Source organism: Emys orbicularis, chromosome 4 (genome assembly GCF_028017835.1).
Source record: "Emys orbicularis isolate rEmyOrb1 chromosome 4, rEmyOrb1.hap1, whole genome shotgun sequence".
NCBI lineage: Eukaryota > Metazoa > Chordata > Testudines > Emydidae > Emys > Emys orbicularis.
The window spans coordinates 157,204,091-157,218,044 of record NC_088686.1 but is presented as its reverse complement, the minus strand read 5'-3'; the positions used below and the strand labels follow the sequence as shown (position 1 = coordinate 157,218,044).

General features: G+C 57.6%; 1 protein-coding gene and 1 pseudogene across 1 annotated transcript; both read right to left on the bottom strand.

Moving 5' to 3' along the window:
• The window catches only part of LOC135877976 (RING finger protein 112-like), a 1,138,053-nt pseudogene that overhangs the window by 855,774 nt on the left and 268,325 nt on the right, over positions 1–13,954 (bottom strand).
• LOC135877420 (perforin-1-like) lies at positions 10,091–12,264 on the bottom strand. Its single transcript, XM_065402850.1, has 2 exons — positions 11,738–12,264; positions 10,091–11,156 (listed from the first exon to the last, which is right to left on the bottom strand). Exons 1-2 carry the CDS (start codon positions 12,262–12,264, stop codon positions 10,091–10,093), a joined length of 1,593 nt encoding a protein of 530 aa, XP_065258922.1.

The following is a 13,954-nucleotide window of genomic DNA, read 5'->3' as shown; positions in this document are numbered from 1 at the left end:
TTCTGAGCAGTTTTGATTCAAGCAGAGGTTGGGTGGGGGGAGGTCCTTCATGAGTCAGACAGGCTGGATACTGCACCCTGGTTTCCCAAGACCACAGAGCTGGTAGGTTACATGTGACAAACGCCCCCTCCCAACTCCTGCTATATATCCACAGAGCACGATGCCGGGATCAAACATTATCTTAATGGTGGAAGTCCCTGGCAGATAATAAAATTGGATTCCTGATTGGTGGACAAAATCAGGAGGGGAGGGACTAGCTTAGCCACCTCCCCCTTTTGGAGAGACCTCTGGGGTGGCGATGAAGAGGCCGGGTGGACAGATGGGAGCAAGTTTCATGATCAGGGCAGCCACCCGTACCGTCTCCTGGACTCCACCAGGCAGGGTTGCCGATTCTGGTTGGCTGTATTCTTGGAGGTTTCATCACAAGACAGAATTTTTACTGAAAGATTAATCTTTAATTCCTGGAGGTTCTAGGAGGGTCGGTGACCCAACCGCCATGACATCATTGGGGCTTCATTGTCCTGGGCCTTGGAGCTGAGCTGGGATGAGGCCAGACAGGGAGACCCGGGTGCCATTGCCACCTCCGCTGGCTCTGGCTAAATCCCACACCCGGCCCGGGAGGTGAAACGTGGACTTCCTGCTCCCTCATGCTCATCTTTTCCTTCCCCCTCTTCTTTCTTCTCTCGCCTCTTTCTCTCGCTCTTTTCGCCTCTCTCTGAGAAGAGTACGGCTCAGCGGGCCCAGGCTGCATCTTTTCCAAAGATTACGTCATGTGATGAGCCCTCCAGGAATTCGTCCAATCAAAATCGGCTACCAAAATCGCCCATTGCTGGGACAAGTTTGCCAGGCCTTGAAGTGGCTGGTCAGGGTGAGGTCCTAGGCCTTGTTTCTCCAGCTATGAGGCTACAAGAGTGAGTCAGCAGCTGAATTTTGCTCTCTCTGCTGGTCTTTTCCATCCCCTTCCATGTGTGCTCATCTTGTTGGATCTTCTGGGAGACGGGATCTACCTTTCCCAGCAGCAGCAACCTCCCCAGCAGGGCCACCCACGTCTCCTTTCCCCCCAGAGGATAGTTTGTTCCAGCTAGAAGAAAAGCAGTCTGTCAGACGGGGGTCCCTTATCAAAATACAAGGTAAAATCCCCCCCAACCTGGGGCTGGATCAGAGAAGCGTCCCCTTGATGGGAAAGGCCCCGAATCCCATAATCCACTTGCCTGAGCCAGGCAGCAGGGGGCCAGGGTGGAAGCTGACTGCGTGGGGGACACCTGGGCAGGGGCTGGCTGTGGTGGGGGAGACCGGGGTCTGTTGGCCCCTATAGGGGAAAGGCCCCATGTCCCATTTTCACCCACCTGAGCCTGCCAAGCCCCTGCCCTGGGGATGGAGTGAAGCTGGCACCCCTAGAGGGGAAAGGCCCCATGTCCCTTTCCAACCAGCCCCTCAGCTCTGGGGCCGGACAGGAAAGGGAGTATGGCCAATGGGTACAGTAAATGTCTCCATGGCCTAGTTTCCATTTCAAAGGCTCCCAGTGTCCTTCCTTCTTCTGTGTCTGTCACACAAGCCACACAGGTTGTACCCACTAGGGTTCTGTCCCCTGCTCTGGGAGGGGAGTGGGGGCTAGTGTTGGTGTCACTAGGCATAGCTACCAGGTAACTCAGGAGAGTGGAAGGCCAAAAGTGCCGATGAAGCTCTTCTGCTCTGGGTCTAGGTGAGCCACAGTGACTCCATCTTGTGAACATTAGGTTCTGCCCCGGGCTCTGGGAGGGGAGTGGGGTCTGGTAGGTTAGAGCAGGGGGGCTGGGAGCCAGGACTCCTGGGTTCTATCCCAGCTCTGAGGGGGAGTGGGGGCTGGTCGGTTGGGAAGGAGGAGCAAGGAGGCAGGACTCCTGGGTTCTATCATCGGCTTCCTAACTGTGACCTAGGCTCGCCCTCTCCGTGCCTCAATTTCCCCACTTGTAAAACAATTCAGATGATGATTGTTTCTCTTTGCACAGGGCTCAGCCCCGCTGTGATGTCCCTCTGCCCCCAAAGCTGTGTTGGCCTCTGTGGTCTCGATTCTCGTACTCTCCACTGGAAGGGACAGGAGATGCGGAGGGCTCTCTGCTGGGGTGGCTTCTGGCCACATCCTGGTGCCGCCTCTGCTCACGTGCTTACCGGCAGCCCATGACTCATGTGGCCAGTAAGAGTCAGGCCCCAGAAGCCCACATCATCCTGCCTGCGTCTGCGGCCCAGTTCTGGCCCCACACATGGCTGGGGGCTTTGATGTGAACTGCGAGGCCCCTTTTGAAATGGGAAGGAAATGGCCACACCCTGACAGGTCTGTTTACCTTTTCTGGGCTTTGTGTTCTGCGTGATTTCTGGTAAATACAAAGTAAAGGCTGGAAGCCAGCGACCCTGAAAGACTTTTACTTTCAGTTTCCTATTGGCTCTTTTTCTCCATCGTACAAAGCAAACCCACCTATCAACGTCCCGGGAAGGGGGGAGGGTGCTAGCCCACCCACAACTGAAGGCCCTGCACCAGCCCAGGGGGAGAAACCATTAATTAAGCTCAAGGTTCAACTAAATTCAGGGGACAACAAATGATCAAACAGGAGCAGGAGGTTACAGGGCCATGCCTCTCAGGGCTGTCCCTCGGGGGGTGCAAGGCCCGGGACCCCCGCCCCAGGCCGTGCCCCTGCCCCTTCCCATCCCTGCTCCACCCCTTCCCCTAGAGCCTCACCCCTGCTCCACCCCCAGCTCGCCTCTTCCCGCTCCTGCTGTGCCCCCAGTCCATACCTTCCCCCTAAGTCCCCTTCTCCTGTTGTGCTTACAAGAAGCACATGGGATCTTTTTCAGGGGAAAAGGCAATATGCTGCATTTATTGAAGATACAACAATTAGCATATGCATGCAATCACACCACACACACACACACACACACACACACACACACACACACACACACACACACACACACACACACACACACACACACACACACACACACACACACACACACACACACTCTCTGTCCCGCCAATCAATGTTATAGTTACCAGTCCAGAGTCCGGATCAATCTAGTGGCCAGCTAGGTTGATCAAGGGTAGGTAGGAGCCGGAATCCGTTGGTCGCGACACAATGCTCCGGGGAAGTCTTGGCAGGACGAACCCAAAGTTTCATGGCAAGGCAGCCTGTTTATATAGTGATTTTCCTTTACTGGGACCAATGAGTTTTGCACCGTCATGCTGTAATCAATTGTTGTTTGACAAGTGCTTGTTTTCTTAAATTGTCCTTCTCATCCTTTATCTGGTTCTTTCATCAAGTCTCTCAGGGAGTTACCCCAGGCTGGGTTTGATCACAGCTATCTTGTCCCCATTGATAGGTGCCTGTCTCATTAGAGTCAGCAATCTGCCCTCCTCTGACATTTCAATAGGGGTGTGTTGCAGCCTCCTGGCGTCCATGCGTCTGTCTCCAATTCCTCTCTAGAACATCTGGTCCGGTGATGGCCTTCACACTTATCTCTTAACACACACATTCCTCATTCACACACAACACAGAATTGATTTACACAGAGCATTTGAACAGGAACATCAAGTTGCAATGCAAGAGAAAAACAATCATTGCATTCTTTTATTTATTTTAAAATGCTAAACCTACAGCTAAGTGGTGACCCTAAAAGGTCTGTCACTGCCTTGAAATCAGCACAGATACTGATTCTGGATGATGCATCTCTATCACTGGCCCATTAGGCCATTCCTTTCCCCTTTCAGAAAGGGTGGCTGGCAGGATATGGTCAAACCATACACCAAAACATTTAGTAGACGCTACATTATTATTCTTTATCCTTCATTCTAAATTATACAAAATACAAACATAAAATCCTACTACTACATAGGTATGATCTGATGATCTATGATCATACCTGGCTTAAAGCTGCTCATAGCATAACTGCTCCCTGTTCCCCTCTTTCCCGGAGAACCAACAACAGACACAAAGGGAAAGCTTTTTTCCCAGTCTTAAAAAGTTCTAGCCTTTCCATTGGCTCTTTGGTCAGGTGCCCACTCCCTTTCCTTTACCTGGGGGACTTTTTTAACCATTTACAGGTAAAACAAGCAGAGAATAGCCATCAAGAGGAACTTTATAGCTAACTGCCTAGCTGGGTGTCCATAAAAGGGAGCTATCCCCCCCCCCCCCCGCCCTTCATTTATCACAACCACCAACAAGACGAACACGCACGAAAGGGGGAAGAAAAACGCAGCAACCATTGACTCTCCTTCATAGCCTCCCGGTTGGAGAAACACAAGCCCAGGCCTGGCTCCAGTGGGCCACGTCGAGAAGTGGCAAACTGGTCCCAGTGATAGGAGGGTAGTTTTGTTTGGACATATTCATGGAGGTTTCATCACAATATAATCTTTCATTGAAGTTTAACCTTCAATTCCTGGAAACACCAGGCCAATCCTGGAGGGTTGGCAACCAAAGATGCTGCCTTGGCCAGCTAAGTCTGACTCTTCTCAGGGAGAGGTGGAAAAAAGAAGGGGGAAGGAAAAGAAGAGAATGGGGTTGGGGGTGGGAGCAGGAAGTCCATGTCTCACCTCCTGGGGTCGGTCTGGAATTCAGCCTGAGCCAGCGGAGGTGGCAACATCACCTGGGTCCCTCTGTCTCACCTGACCCCACCTCAGCTCCTAGACCCAGGACACTGAAGGCCCAATGATGTCATGGTGGATCCCAGGAGACGGTGCCGGTGGCTCCCATCTGTCCACCTGGCTCTCTCTTCATCCTGGAAAGGGGGCAGTGGCCAAAATAGCCCCCACTCCTGATTTTGTCCACCAATGCGGCCACATTTCCAACCCCCTAGATTTGATCTGTTCATTCCCCATTCCAATATCCTTCTGAATCATGCGTATCCAAGCCAGGAGGTGCCGCCAGGACCATTGGAAGGAGACTAGGCCCGGCTTGCTCAGCCGCGGCTGCCCTCACGGACGCTAGGCAAAAAGCAGGGATCAGGACACGTGCCGAGGTTCCATGGGTGAAAAGCTTAATATCTGCCCTAGCGATTTACGGCTAAACCCTGCCGCGACTCCAGCTGATGGAGGAACAATGGGGGTGTCTGCTGGCGGGCAGCTGGTCCCAGAGCCTGGCCCACTTTGGAGCCACTGAAATTCTGTTCCAGCGTTATCTGCCAGGGACACCCACCAGTAAGATAACATTTGATCCCCGCAGGTGGCTCTTGGGAGCGCTGGTCACCCCAGCGGCGACGGAACCTGTGAAGCGAGCTCTGAGCCCCTTGCATTAGACTGGGATTCTGTCTCTGTAAGAGAGATCAGGGCAGAGCTGTGCGAGGGGACGGTTCATAAATCCTCATCGGCCCTTGCTGGGCGTGCGGGGAGAAGACAGGGCCCTACAAGGCGACAGCCGGGTAGAAATGCAAGGAAGGGGCCTTTTCTGTGCTGAGCCAAGCTTTTCCTGCTCTCTTCTAACCGAAATCTCCCGTCCTGCCGATTAACCCCGTTACTTCTTGTCCGACCTGAACAGTTGATCCCCATCCTCTTTATACCAGCCCTGAACATATTTAAATCATAGAATCATAGAATCATAGAATCAAAGACTGTTCTCGAGTCCCCCTTCTTTTCTCAAGACTAAACATGCCCCGTTTTTTAACCTTTCCTCACAGGTCAGGTTTTCTAAATCTTTTCTCATTTTTGTTGCTCTCCTCTGGACTCTCTCGAGTGTGTCCACATCTTTCCTAACGCCATTTTTGCAACTGCATCCGACTCTTGACTCATTCAATTTGTGATCCACTGTAGCCCCTCGGTCCTTCCCTGCACCAAATCCTCCTCAAACTGAATGACTTGGAGTGATGCCAAAAACTCGGGGGGCGGGGGGTCATTTTGGCTTAACCCCCCCCCACCAAAATTTCAATTTTTTGGCAAAGTGAAAGCACATAAAAAATATCATGTTTGGTCAAATAAAATGCTTTGAGGGTTTTGAAAAATAAAACAATCCTGATTGGTGGACAAAAGCAGGAGGGGAGGGGTATTCCGGCCACTGCCCGTTTCAGGGAGCACATGGGGGTGGGGATGAAGGGAGCTGGGTGGACAGATGGGAGCCATCGGCACCATCTCCTGGGGCTCCACCATGACGTCATTGGGCCTTCATTGTTCTGGGCCTCGGAGCTGAGCTGGGATCAGGCCAGACAGAGGGACCCAGGTGATGTTGCCACCTCTGCTGGCTCCGGCTAAATCCCAAACACGGTCCGGTGAGACGTGGACTTCCTGCTCCTACCTCCTTTCTTGTGCTCGTCTTTTCCTTCCCCCTCTTCTTTCTTCTCTCCCCTCTTTCTCTCAGTCTTTTCACCTCTCTCTGAGAAGAGTCCGGCTCAGTTGGCCCAGTCTGCATCTTTTGCAACACCCGAAATGGCCATGTTTGCCAACCCTCCAGGATTGGCCTGGAGTCCACAGGAATTGACGATTAATCTTTCATTCATGCGATGAAACCTCCAGGAATACGTCCATCCCAAACTGGCAGCCCTGAAACGGGCCTGTCACTGCGACAAGTTTGCTACATCTTGAAGTGATTGATCAGAGCAGGGCCTAGGGCCTGGGGCCACAAGCGCCGACTTGGACCTGGGGCCACAGGTGCTCGACCCCCAGCTCTGCCCCAGGCCTTGCCTCCACTCTACCCCTTCCCCCAAGGCCCCACCCCTGCCCTGCGTCTTCCCGCCCCATTCTGTCCCCTCCCCCAAGTGCATCACACCCTCGCTCCTCCCTCCCAGTGCCTCCTGCACGCTGCAAAACAGTTGATCGCAGCTGATGAGAGGCATGGGGAGGGATGGGAGGTGCTGATTGGGGAGCTGCTGGTGGGTGTTCAGCACCCCCCATTTTTCCCCATGGGTGCCTATTCCTGGGGCCGTGTTTCTCCAGCTGTGAGGCTACAAGGGAGGGTCAACGCCAGTGACAGCCGCTGAGTTTTTCTCTCTCTCTGCTGGTCTTTTCTCTCCCCGTTTGTGTGTGTTGGTCTTGTTGGGTCTCCTGGGAGACAGGATCGGCCTTTCACAGCAGCAACAATCCAGCAGCTCCACTCCCCATCCCCAGAGGACAATTCGTTTCAGCTAGAACCCCACCTCAGTCCTCATCAAGATAAAGTTCCACCCACCCCCAAACTGGGGCTGGAGCAGAAAGCGCCCCCTAGAGGGGCAAGGCCCTAGATCCCATTCCCCACCCATCTGAGCCAGCCTGTCCCGTGCCCTAGGGCCGGAGTGGAGCCGGCGCCTCCTAGAGGGGAAAGGCCACATGTCCCGATCCCAACCAGCCCCACAGCTCTGGGGCTGGAGCTGGGAAAGGGAGGAGGGCTTACTGGCACACTAAAGGTCTCCATGGCCTAGTTTCCATTGCAAAAGCTCCCAGTGTCCTTCCTTCTTCTGTGTCTGTCGCACAAGCCACACAGGTTCTACCCACTAGAGTTCTGTCCCGGGCTCTGGGAGGGGAGTAGGCTCTGGTGGGTTGGGGGAAGGGGTGGGCTAGTAAACAGGACTCCTGGGTTCCATCCTGGGCTCTGGGAGGGGAGTGTGGTCCAGGGGCTAGAGTTGGGGGCGGGGATGGGACTGGAAGCCAGGACTCCTGGGTTCTATCCCCAGCTCGCTGCTTGGTTTACCCCCGCCCTCTCCGTGACTCAATTTCCCCAGCTGTAAAGCAATCCAGCTGATGCTCGTTTCTCTTTCCACGGGGCTCAGCCCTGCTCTGATGTGGCTCTGCCCCCAAAGCTGTGCTGACCTCTGTGGTCTCGATTCTCACGCGCCCCACTGGGAGGGGCGGGAGCTGCGGAGGGCTCTCTGCTGGGGGGGAGGGGGCTTCTGGCCACATCCTGGCGCTGCCTCTGCTCACGAGTTGCCCGTGAGTCATGTGGCCACAAAGAGTCAGGCCCCAGAGGCCGCAGCATCCTGCCTGCATCTGCAGCCCAGCCCTGGCCCCACGCATAGCTGGGGGCTTTGATGTGGACTGTGTGGTCCCCTTTGAAATGGGTAGGAAATGGCCACGCCCTGACAGCTCCCCTCTGCTGCACCCCAGAGGCAGCTGCATCTCACTCACCCCTTGGGTGGGGAATGGCGTGTGGCTGTTGGGTTAAGATAGGAGCCGGTGCTGCCTAGAGGTGAAAGACCCAATTCCCCACCCCCGCTCTGGGGCTGGGTTGGAGCCAGCACCCCCGAGAGGGGAAAGATCCCTTTCCCCACCCCACTAGAGTCAGTCAGTGCCCCACCCTGGAGCCAAATTAACCCCAGCCAGCATCTCAGAAGGGCCCAGTCATCTCTTCCCCTGTGTCCCTACGGCATTTAAAATGTCAATGGAGCTCTGTGGTAGGAAGAAAAGACATGAGAAGGGAGGCAATGGGGGGCACACAGAGCCCTTGGTATAGTGGGAGGTGGAATGGGGGGCCTACAGAGCCCCTGGTATGGGGGGAGGGGCCAATGGAGGGGCCCACAAAGCCCCTACTTGGGGGGAGGGGAGCAATGGAGGCCCATAGACCGTGAGGGAGGGGGACAATGGGGGGTGATAGAGCCCCTGGCATGGGGGGAGGGTAATGGGGACCTACAGAGCCCCCAGCATGGGGGGAGGGGGAATGGGGACCCTCAGAGCCACCAGCATGAGGGTTGGGGAATGGGGGGGCCCACAGATTCCCCAGCATGGGGGGAAGACGGGGAGCACACAGAGCCCCTGGGAATGGCCGGGAGGAGTTGCAGGGAGGGGGGCACAGAGAGCGCTGGTGCAATCAGCTCAAACACCAGCAGCACCGAAGGGTGCGACCCCCTAGTTTAATACTTGACAAGGATTAAGCCTGGTCGGGAGATTCCCAGCCACCAGGGCGGCGCCAGAGCAGCAGCGTGCGGGGGCCCCAGGAGTGCCGGGGTGGGTGTTCCTGGGAGGAGGTACCAGAGGGGACCAGATGTGGTCAAGTCCACCTCTAATAAGTGGAATTGGGCTTTGCTTTCATTTTTTGAGAGCGGCGTGCTGTGGGAGGCTGGGGGCTTGTTTTATTTGGAGGCAACGTCTTTCGTTTGTGTACTAAGGGACTTCAGCACAAAGCATAGGGTGACCCGATAGCAAATGGGAAAAGTCGGGACGGAGGAGGGGGTTACTAGGCGCCTATATAAGAAAAAGCCCTGAATCTTGGGCCTGTCCCTATAAAATAGGGACATCTGGTCACCCTACAAATTGTACTTTAAAAATGGTGGTAGGCGCGGTTTTGGTGACTGATGCCCATCATCAGAATTTGAGAAGCCTCCGCGCCCTGCTCCCGTTCAATTATGAAAATCCCGCCCACTCGCTGCATCCTCTGCTCCATTTTCTTGTCCCGTGCCGGGAAGATGCTTTCACGGTGCCACATGGGAATGTCCCATGAGGCAATGGAGACCGCAGAGGGTGGCGAGAGCTCGGATGACCTCTTTTCTTCATAATGGAAGTCCGCGCACGGTTATTATTTTTAATGTGTAACTTCATGTTGTAGGCAGCAAAACTAGAAGTACTAAAAAAAAACCAATGGAATTTGTATACCCTCCCCCGCCCCCCAGACACACACCCCTCTCCCTCTGAGATGGGTTGGGCTTGTTTCGGGCCCGATTTCAAAGACAGCACCGCCTTTTTTTTTCCTCCTGAGACTTGGAGCTGGGACCCCTCGTTTTGGATCCCAGCTCTTGTAGAGGAGAGGAGGATAGTGGGTTAAAGCAGGGGGGGGCTGCGAGCCAGGACTCCTGGGTTCTCTCCCCAGCTCTGGGAGGAGAGTTGGGGATAGTGGGTTAGAACAGGGGGGCTGGGAGCCAGGACTCCTGGGTTCCATCACCAACTCTGGGAGGGGAGTGGAAGCTAGTGGGTTAAAGCAGGGGGGGCTGGGAGCCAGGACTCCTGGGTTCTCTCCCCAGCTCTGGGAAGGGAGTGGGGGATAGTGGGTTAGAGCAGGGGGCTGGGAGCCAGGACTCCTGGGTTCTCTTCCCCAGCTCTGGGAGGGGAGTGGGGGATAGTGGGTTAGAGCGGGGGAGCCAGGACTCTTGGGTTCTATCCTCAGCTCTGGGAGGGGAGTGGGGTCTGGTGGGTCAGAGCTGGGAGCCAGGACTCCTGGGTTCTCTCCCCTCAGCCTCTTGCAGGCACGTACTCATGGCAGTTGTTGCCCCCCAGGTTGGGCCCACACTCCAGCGTGTAGGAAAACTGCAAGTGGCCGTGTGCGAGGTGGCAGGTGTGTCTGACATCCCTGCCGACCTCGAGGTAGGTGTAGCAGCGGCCCAGGAGGTCATCCTCCCACAGGTCACTGTCCCACACCTCCATTTCCATTTTGGGCAGCGCCGGCAGCGTCACCGGCCCAAAGTCCAGGTCTTTGAACCAGACGGGGTTGTTATCTTCCTCAATGTGGCCCGTCTGCAGCCGCCGGCCTTGGAACAAGAACCTGACATAGGCGTCGGTGGCGGACGTGGGGTCCCCCCATAGGTCTTCAGCCGACAGCACCCGGACCTTCAGCCGGGCCATGCCCCGCTTGAGTGAGCAGCACATGGAGTTGGTGAGGGGGCTCGCGAAGCAGTAGCATTTGCAGGGGTCCCAGGAGTAGGTTTTGCCCCCCTCCGGGCAGCTACGAGGGCAACTCCTCCTCCTTCCCCGCTCAGCCACGTACTTCTTCACTGCCTGCCTCAGCGCCTCCTGCCTGGGGTCATCCGGCTCCAATAAGGTGTGGATGGGCATCAGGGAGTAGGAGACAAGGCTGGGGCTGCTTTTGAGGCTCTCCATCCAAGCCGAGAAGACCCCAGCGTCTTGCTTGGTGGAGAAGAGCAGGCTGGCGTGGCCGTGGCCGCCCGTCACCTCGGCGCGGTGCTCCATGTAGGCCGCCTGGGAGCGCCACTTGTGCCAGTGGCTGCTCCCCTCACGGCACTCAGAGTTTGAGGCAAGTGACCCCAAGCCCAGGTTCAGGGAGAACTGAGAAGCCAGGCACTCCTTGATGTCGGAAGCCGTCAGCCCGTCCAATACCACCCGGCAGGTCTGGGCGGTCGTCAGCTGCCGCACGCGCCCCCCCAGTGCTGCCTGGCTAATGTAGTGGGTGCCGTACGTGGCCAGGAAGGGCCCGTATGCAGCTGAGTCGTAGCTGGGTGGGAGGCGGCTCAGGGCCCAGGAGAAGTGGGGCGTCAGTGGGGGGTCTTGGGGGAGCCTCAACCTGGCCAGAGGGGAAAGAGGGATGAGTTAGGAGCCAACCAGAGAGATCCCTGGCACCTTCCCCCTGAACAAACTGGCCTCACCTTCCCCAGTGCTCACTCTGTGGCATCCCTAGCAGTCAGTGCTAACCTTATCACCTCAATGCAGTGCTGGGGGGCGCTGTGCTGCGGGGAGCGGGGGGGGGGGGGCCCGGCAGGGGGCGCTGTGCTGCGGGGAGCGGGCAGGGGCCCGGCAGGGGGCGCTGTGCTGCGGGGAGCATGGCGGGGGGCCCGGCAGGGGGCGCTGTGCTGCGGGGAGCGGGGCGGGGGGCCCGGCAGGGGGCGCTGTGCTGCGGGGAGCGGGGCGGGGGCCCGGCAGGGGGCGCTGTGCTGCGGGGAGCGGGGCGGGGGGCCCGGCAGGGGGCGCTGTGCTGCGGGGAGCGGGGCGGGGGGCCCGGCAGGGGGCGCTGTGCTGCGGGGAGCGGGGCGGGGACCCGGCGGGGGGCGCTGTGCTGCGGGGAGCGGGGTGGGGGCCCGGCGGGGGGCACTGTGCTGCGGGGAGCGGGGCGGGGGCCCGGCAGGGGGCGCTGCAGGGGATTCTCACCTGTAATACACACAGGACACCTCGTGGCGTATGAACATGTACTTGTCCTGCAGCTCCTTCTGGTAGGCATAACCAGCGAGCCGGGATTGGGACCCCGCCAGGGCCAGGACCGGGGACTCATCCGGCAGCCCCAGCTCCAACTTCCAGTCATTTTTCACATCCGACGCTATTGCCCGGGCCACATCCACGGCTGACTCTTCCACCGAGCTGCTGAGGTCCCGGTTGCACCAGCTGTGGACCCTCCAGTCGACCACGGCCAGAGGCACCCTCTGCACCTGCCCCTCCTGCAGCGGGTTCCGGCACAGGTTGCAGGTGCCGTTTGGGCCGCGCCATAAACTGGTGTCCACCAGGGAGGCCCCTGTCCACTCCAGCGTGGTGATGTCGATGCCCTCCCCCACCAGGTTGTGTGCAGGCACAGAGGCCATGTTCTCATCGCACACCTCAGCTTTCCCTGTGTAGCAGTAGGGGGAGACCCCCGGGAGAAGGAAGAGGAGGAAGAGAGGGATGAAGGCACCGGATCTGGGCATGGCTAGTGTGATAGGATCCCTCACCTGGTCTCTGAGCCTCCCTGGAGGGAGAGAACAGAGAGAGCCTCCATTAACTACAATCCAGTGGCAGGCAGTTCCACAGGCACATCACATCCTAGCAGCCTCCATGCTGTTACAACCCTCCCTGGATCTGAGATGAGAGATCTGCAACACACCTACGCTGTAACCTGCCCCACCTTGCCCTCTGAACCTAAAGGAGAATTGCTGCTGGGTGTGAACAGTATAGGGGCTATGACACACAGAGGCTGGCAGTTCTGATTCTGTCCACTAGGGTGCACTGGGTTTAGTTGTGTGTCGTAGGGGACGTGAGACACATGGGTGGGTAGTTCACATTCCCTCCAACAGATGGCAGTGCAGACATGCACCTGCATTCATGTGCACACCTCTGCCGCTCCCCAAAGATGAGTCTCCACTCACTATGCCCGGAACTGAATCCCCCATGTGAGCTGCAGCCACTAGAGGGCGTCATTGCTCTCTCTCTCTCTCTCTCTCTCACACACATACACTCTCTCACACACACAGAGCACCTGATTCCCTCCAGCAGGGGGCAACAGGGACAGACAGACAGACTCCTTTGTCCTGAATTCCCTTCACATCTTACATCCTAAATTGCTGTATGTGCCAGGATCCCTCACACGATACTGAGATGCAGCCAGCTCTGGGGTGGGGCATATGGATAACAGCTGCACAGACAACACCACACAGGGACGGCTCTCCCGGCACTGGGATGCAGCCACCTCTGGGGTGGGGCAGTTGGATAACAGCTGCACACACAACACTGCATGGGGATGGCTTGCCTGGCTCTGGGATGCAGCCACCTCTGGGGCAGGCCAGCTGGATAATAGCCGCACACACAATACCGCACAGGGACAGCTCGCCCAGCTCCGGGATGCAGCCACCTCTGGGGCGGGGCGCCAGGAAACAGCCACCCAGAGAGCCCTGGGAAGCACCAGCATGGGCACTGAGGTGCTCCCCCGCCCACCTACACAGACCCCTGCATACCATCCACTCCCTCCCCCTGCCCCCCAGCCAGCTCTGGCCCCCCTGCCCATCCCGTCCCCCTGGGCTCCCTGCCCCCAGGTTACCTGGGCGAGCAAAGCGTAGGGCTCCCAGCTGGGGATCGGGGCACGTTCCCCGGCCACTGGCTGCTGCCTCTCCTCACGGCTCCCGGTGCCAAGTGACTCCCGGAGCTGCCCGCTCCAGCCTGTACTGGAGCCGCGGAGTTTCCAGGGGCCGCTCCACCCATGCCAGGCACAGATGTCACCGCTGGGCTTGGCAATCGGGGAGAAAGAGGGACTTTCCCAGGACTGGAGCGAGGGGGAGATGGCTGGGGGGAAAGGGCAGGATCCTGATCTCCCTGATCCCAGTGTCAATCCAAAGTGGGGTCTAGGGGCTGGGAACCAGGACTCCTGGGTTCTCTCCCCAGCTGTGGGAGGGGAGTGGGGTTGAGTGATTAGAGCAGGGGGGGCTGGGAGCCAGGACTCCTGGGTTCTCTCCCCAGCTCTGGGGGGGAGTGGGGTCTAGTGGTTAGAGCAGGGGAGCTGGGAGCTAGGACTCCTGGGTTCTATTCAAAACCAAGGACTTGCTGGGGAGCCAGGCTGTATTTGTGGGCGCTGCTGTGGTCCCTGCCCTAGACCCAGGCAGGGGAAGTTCCAGCCCAGCGGGTGGC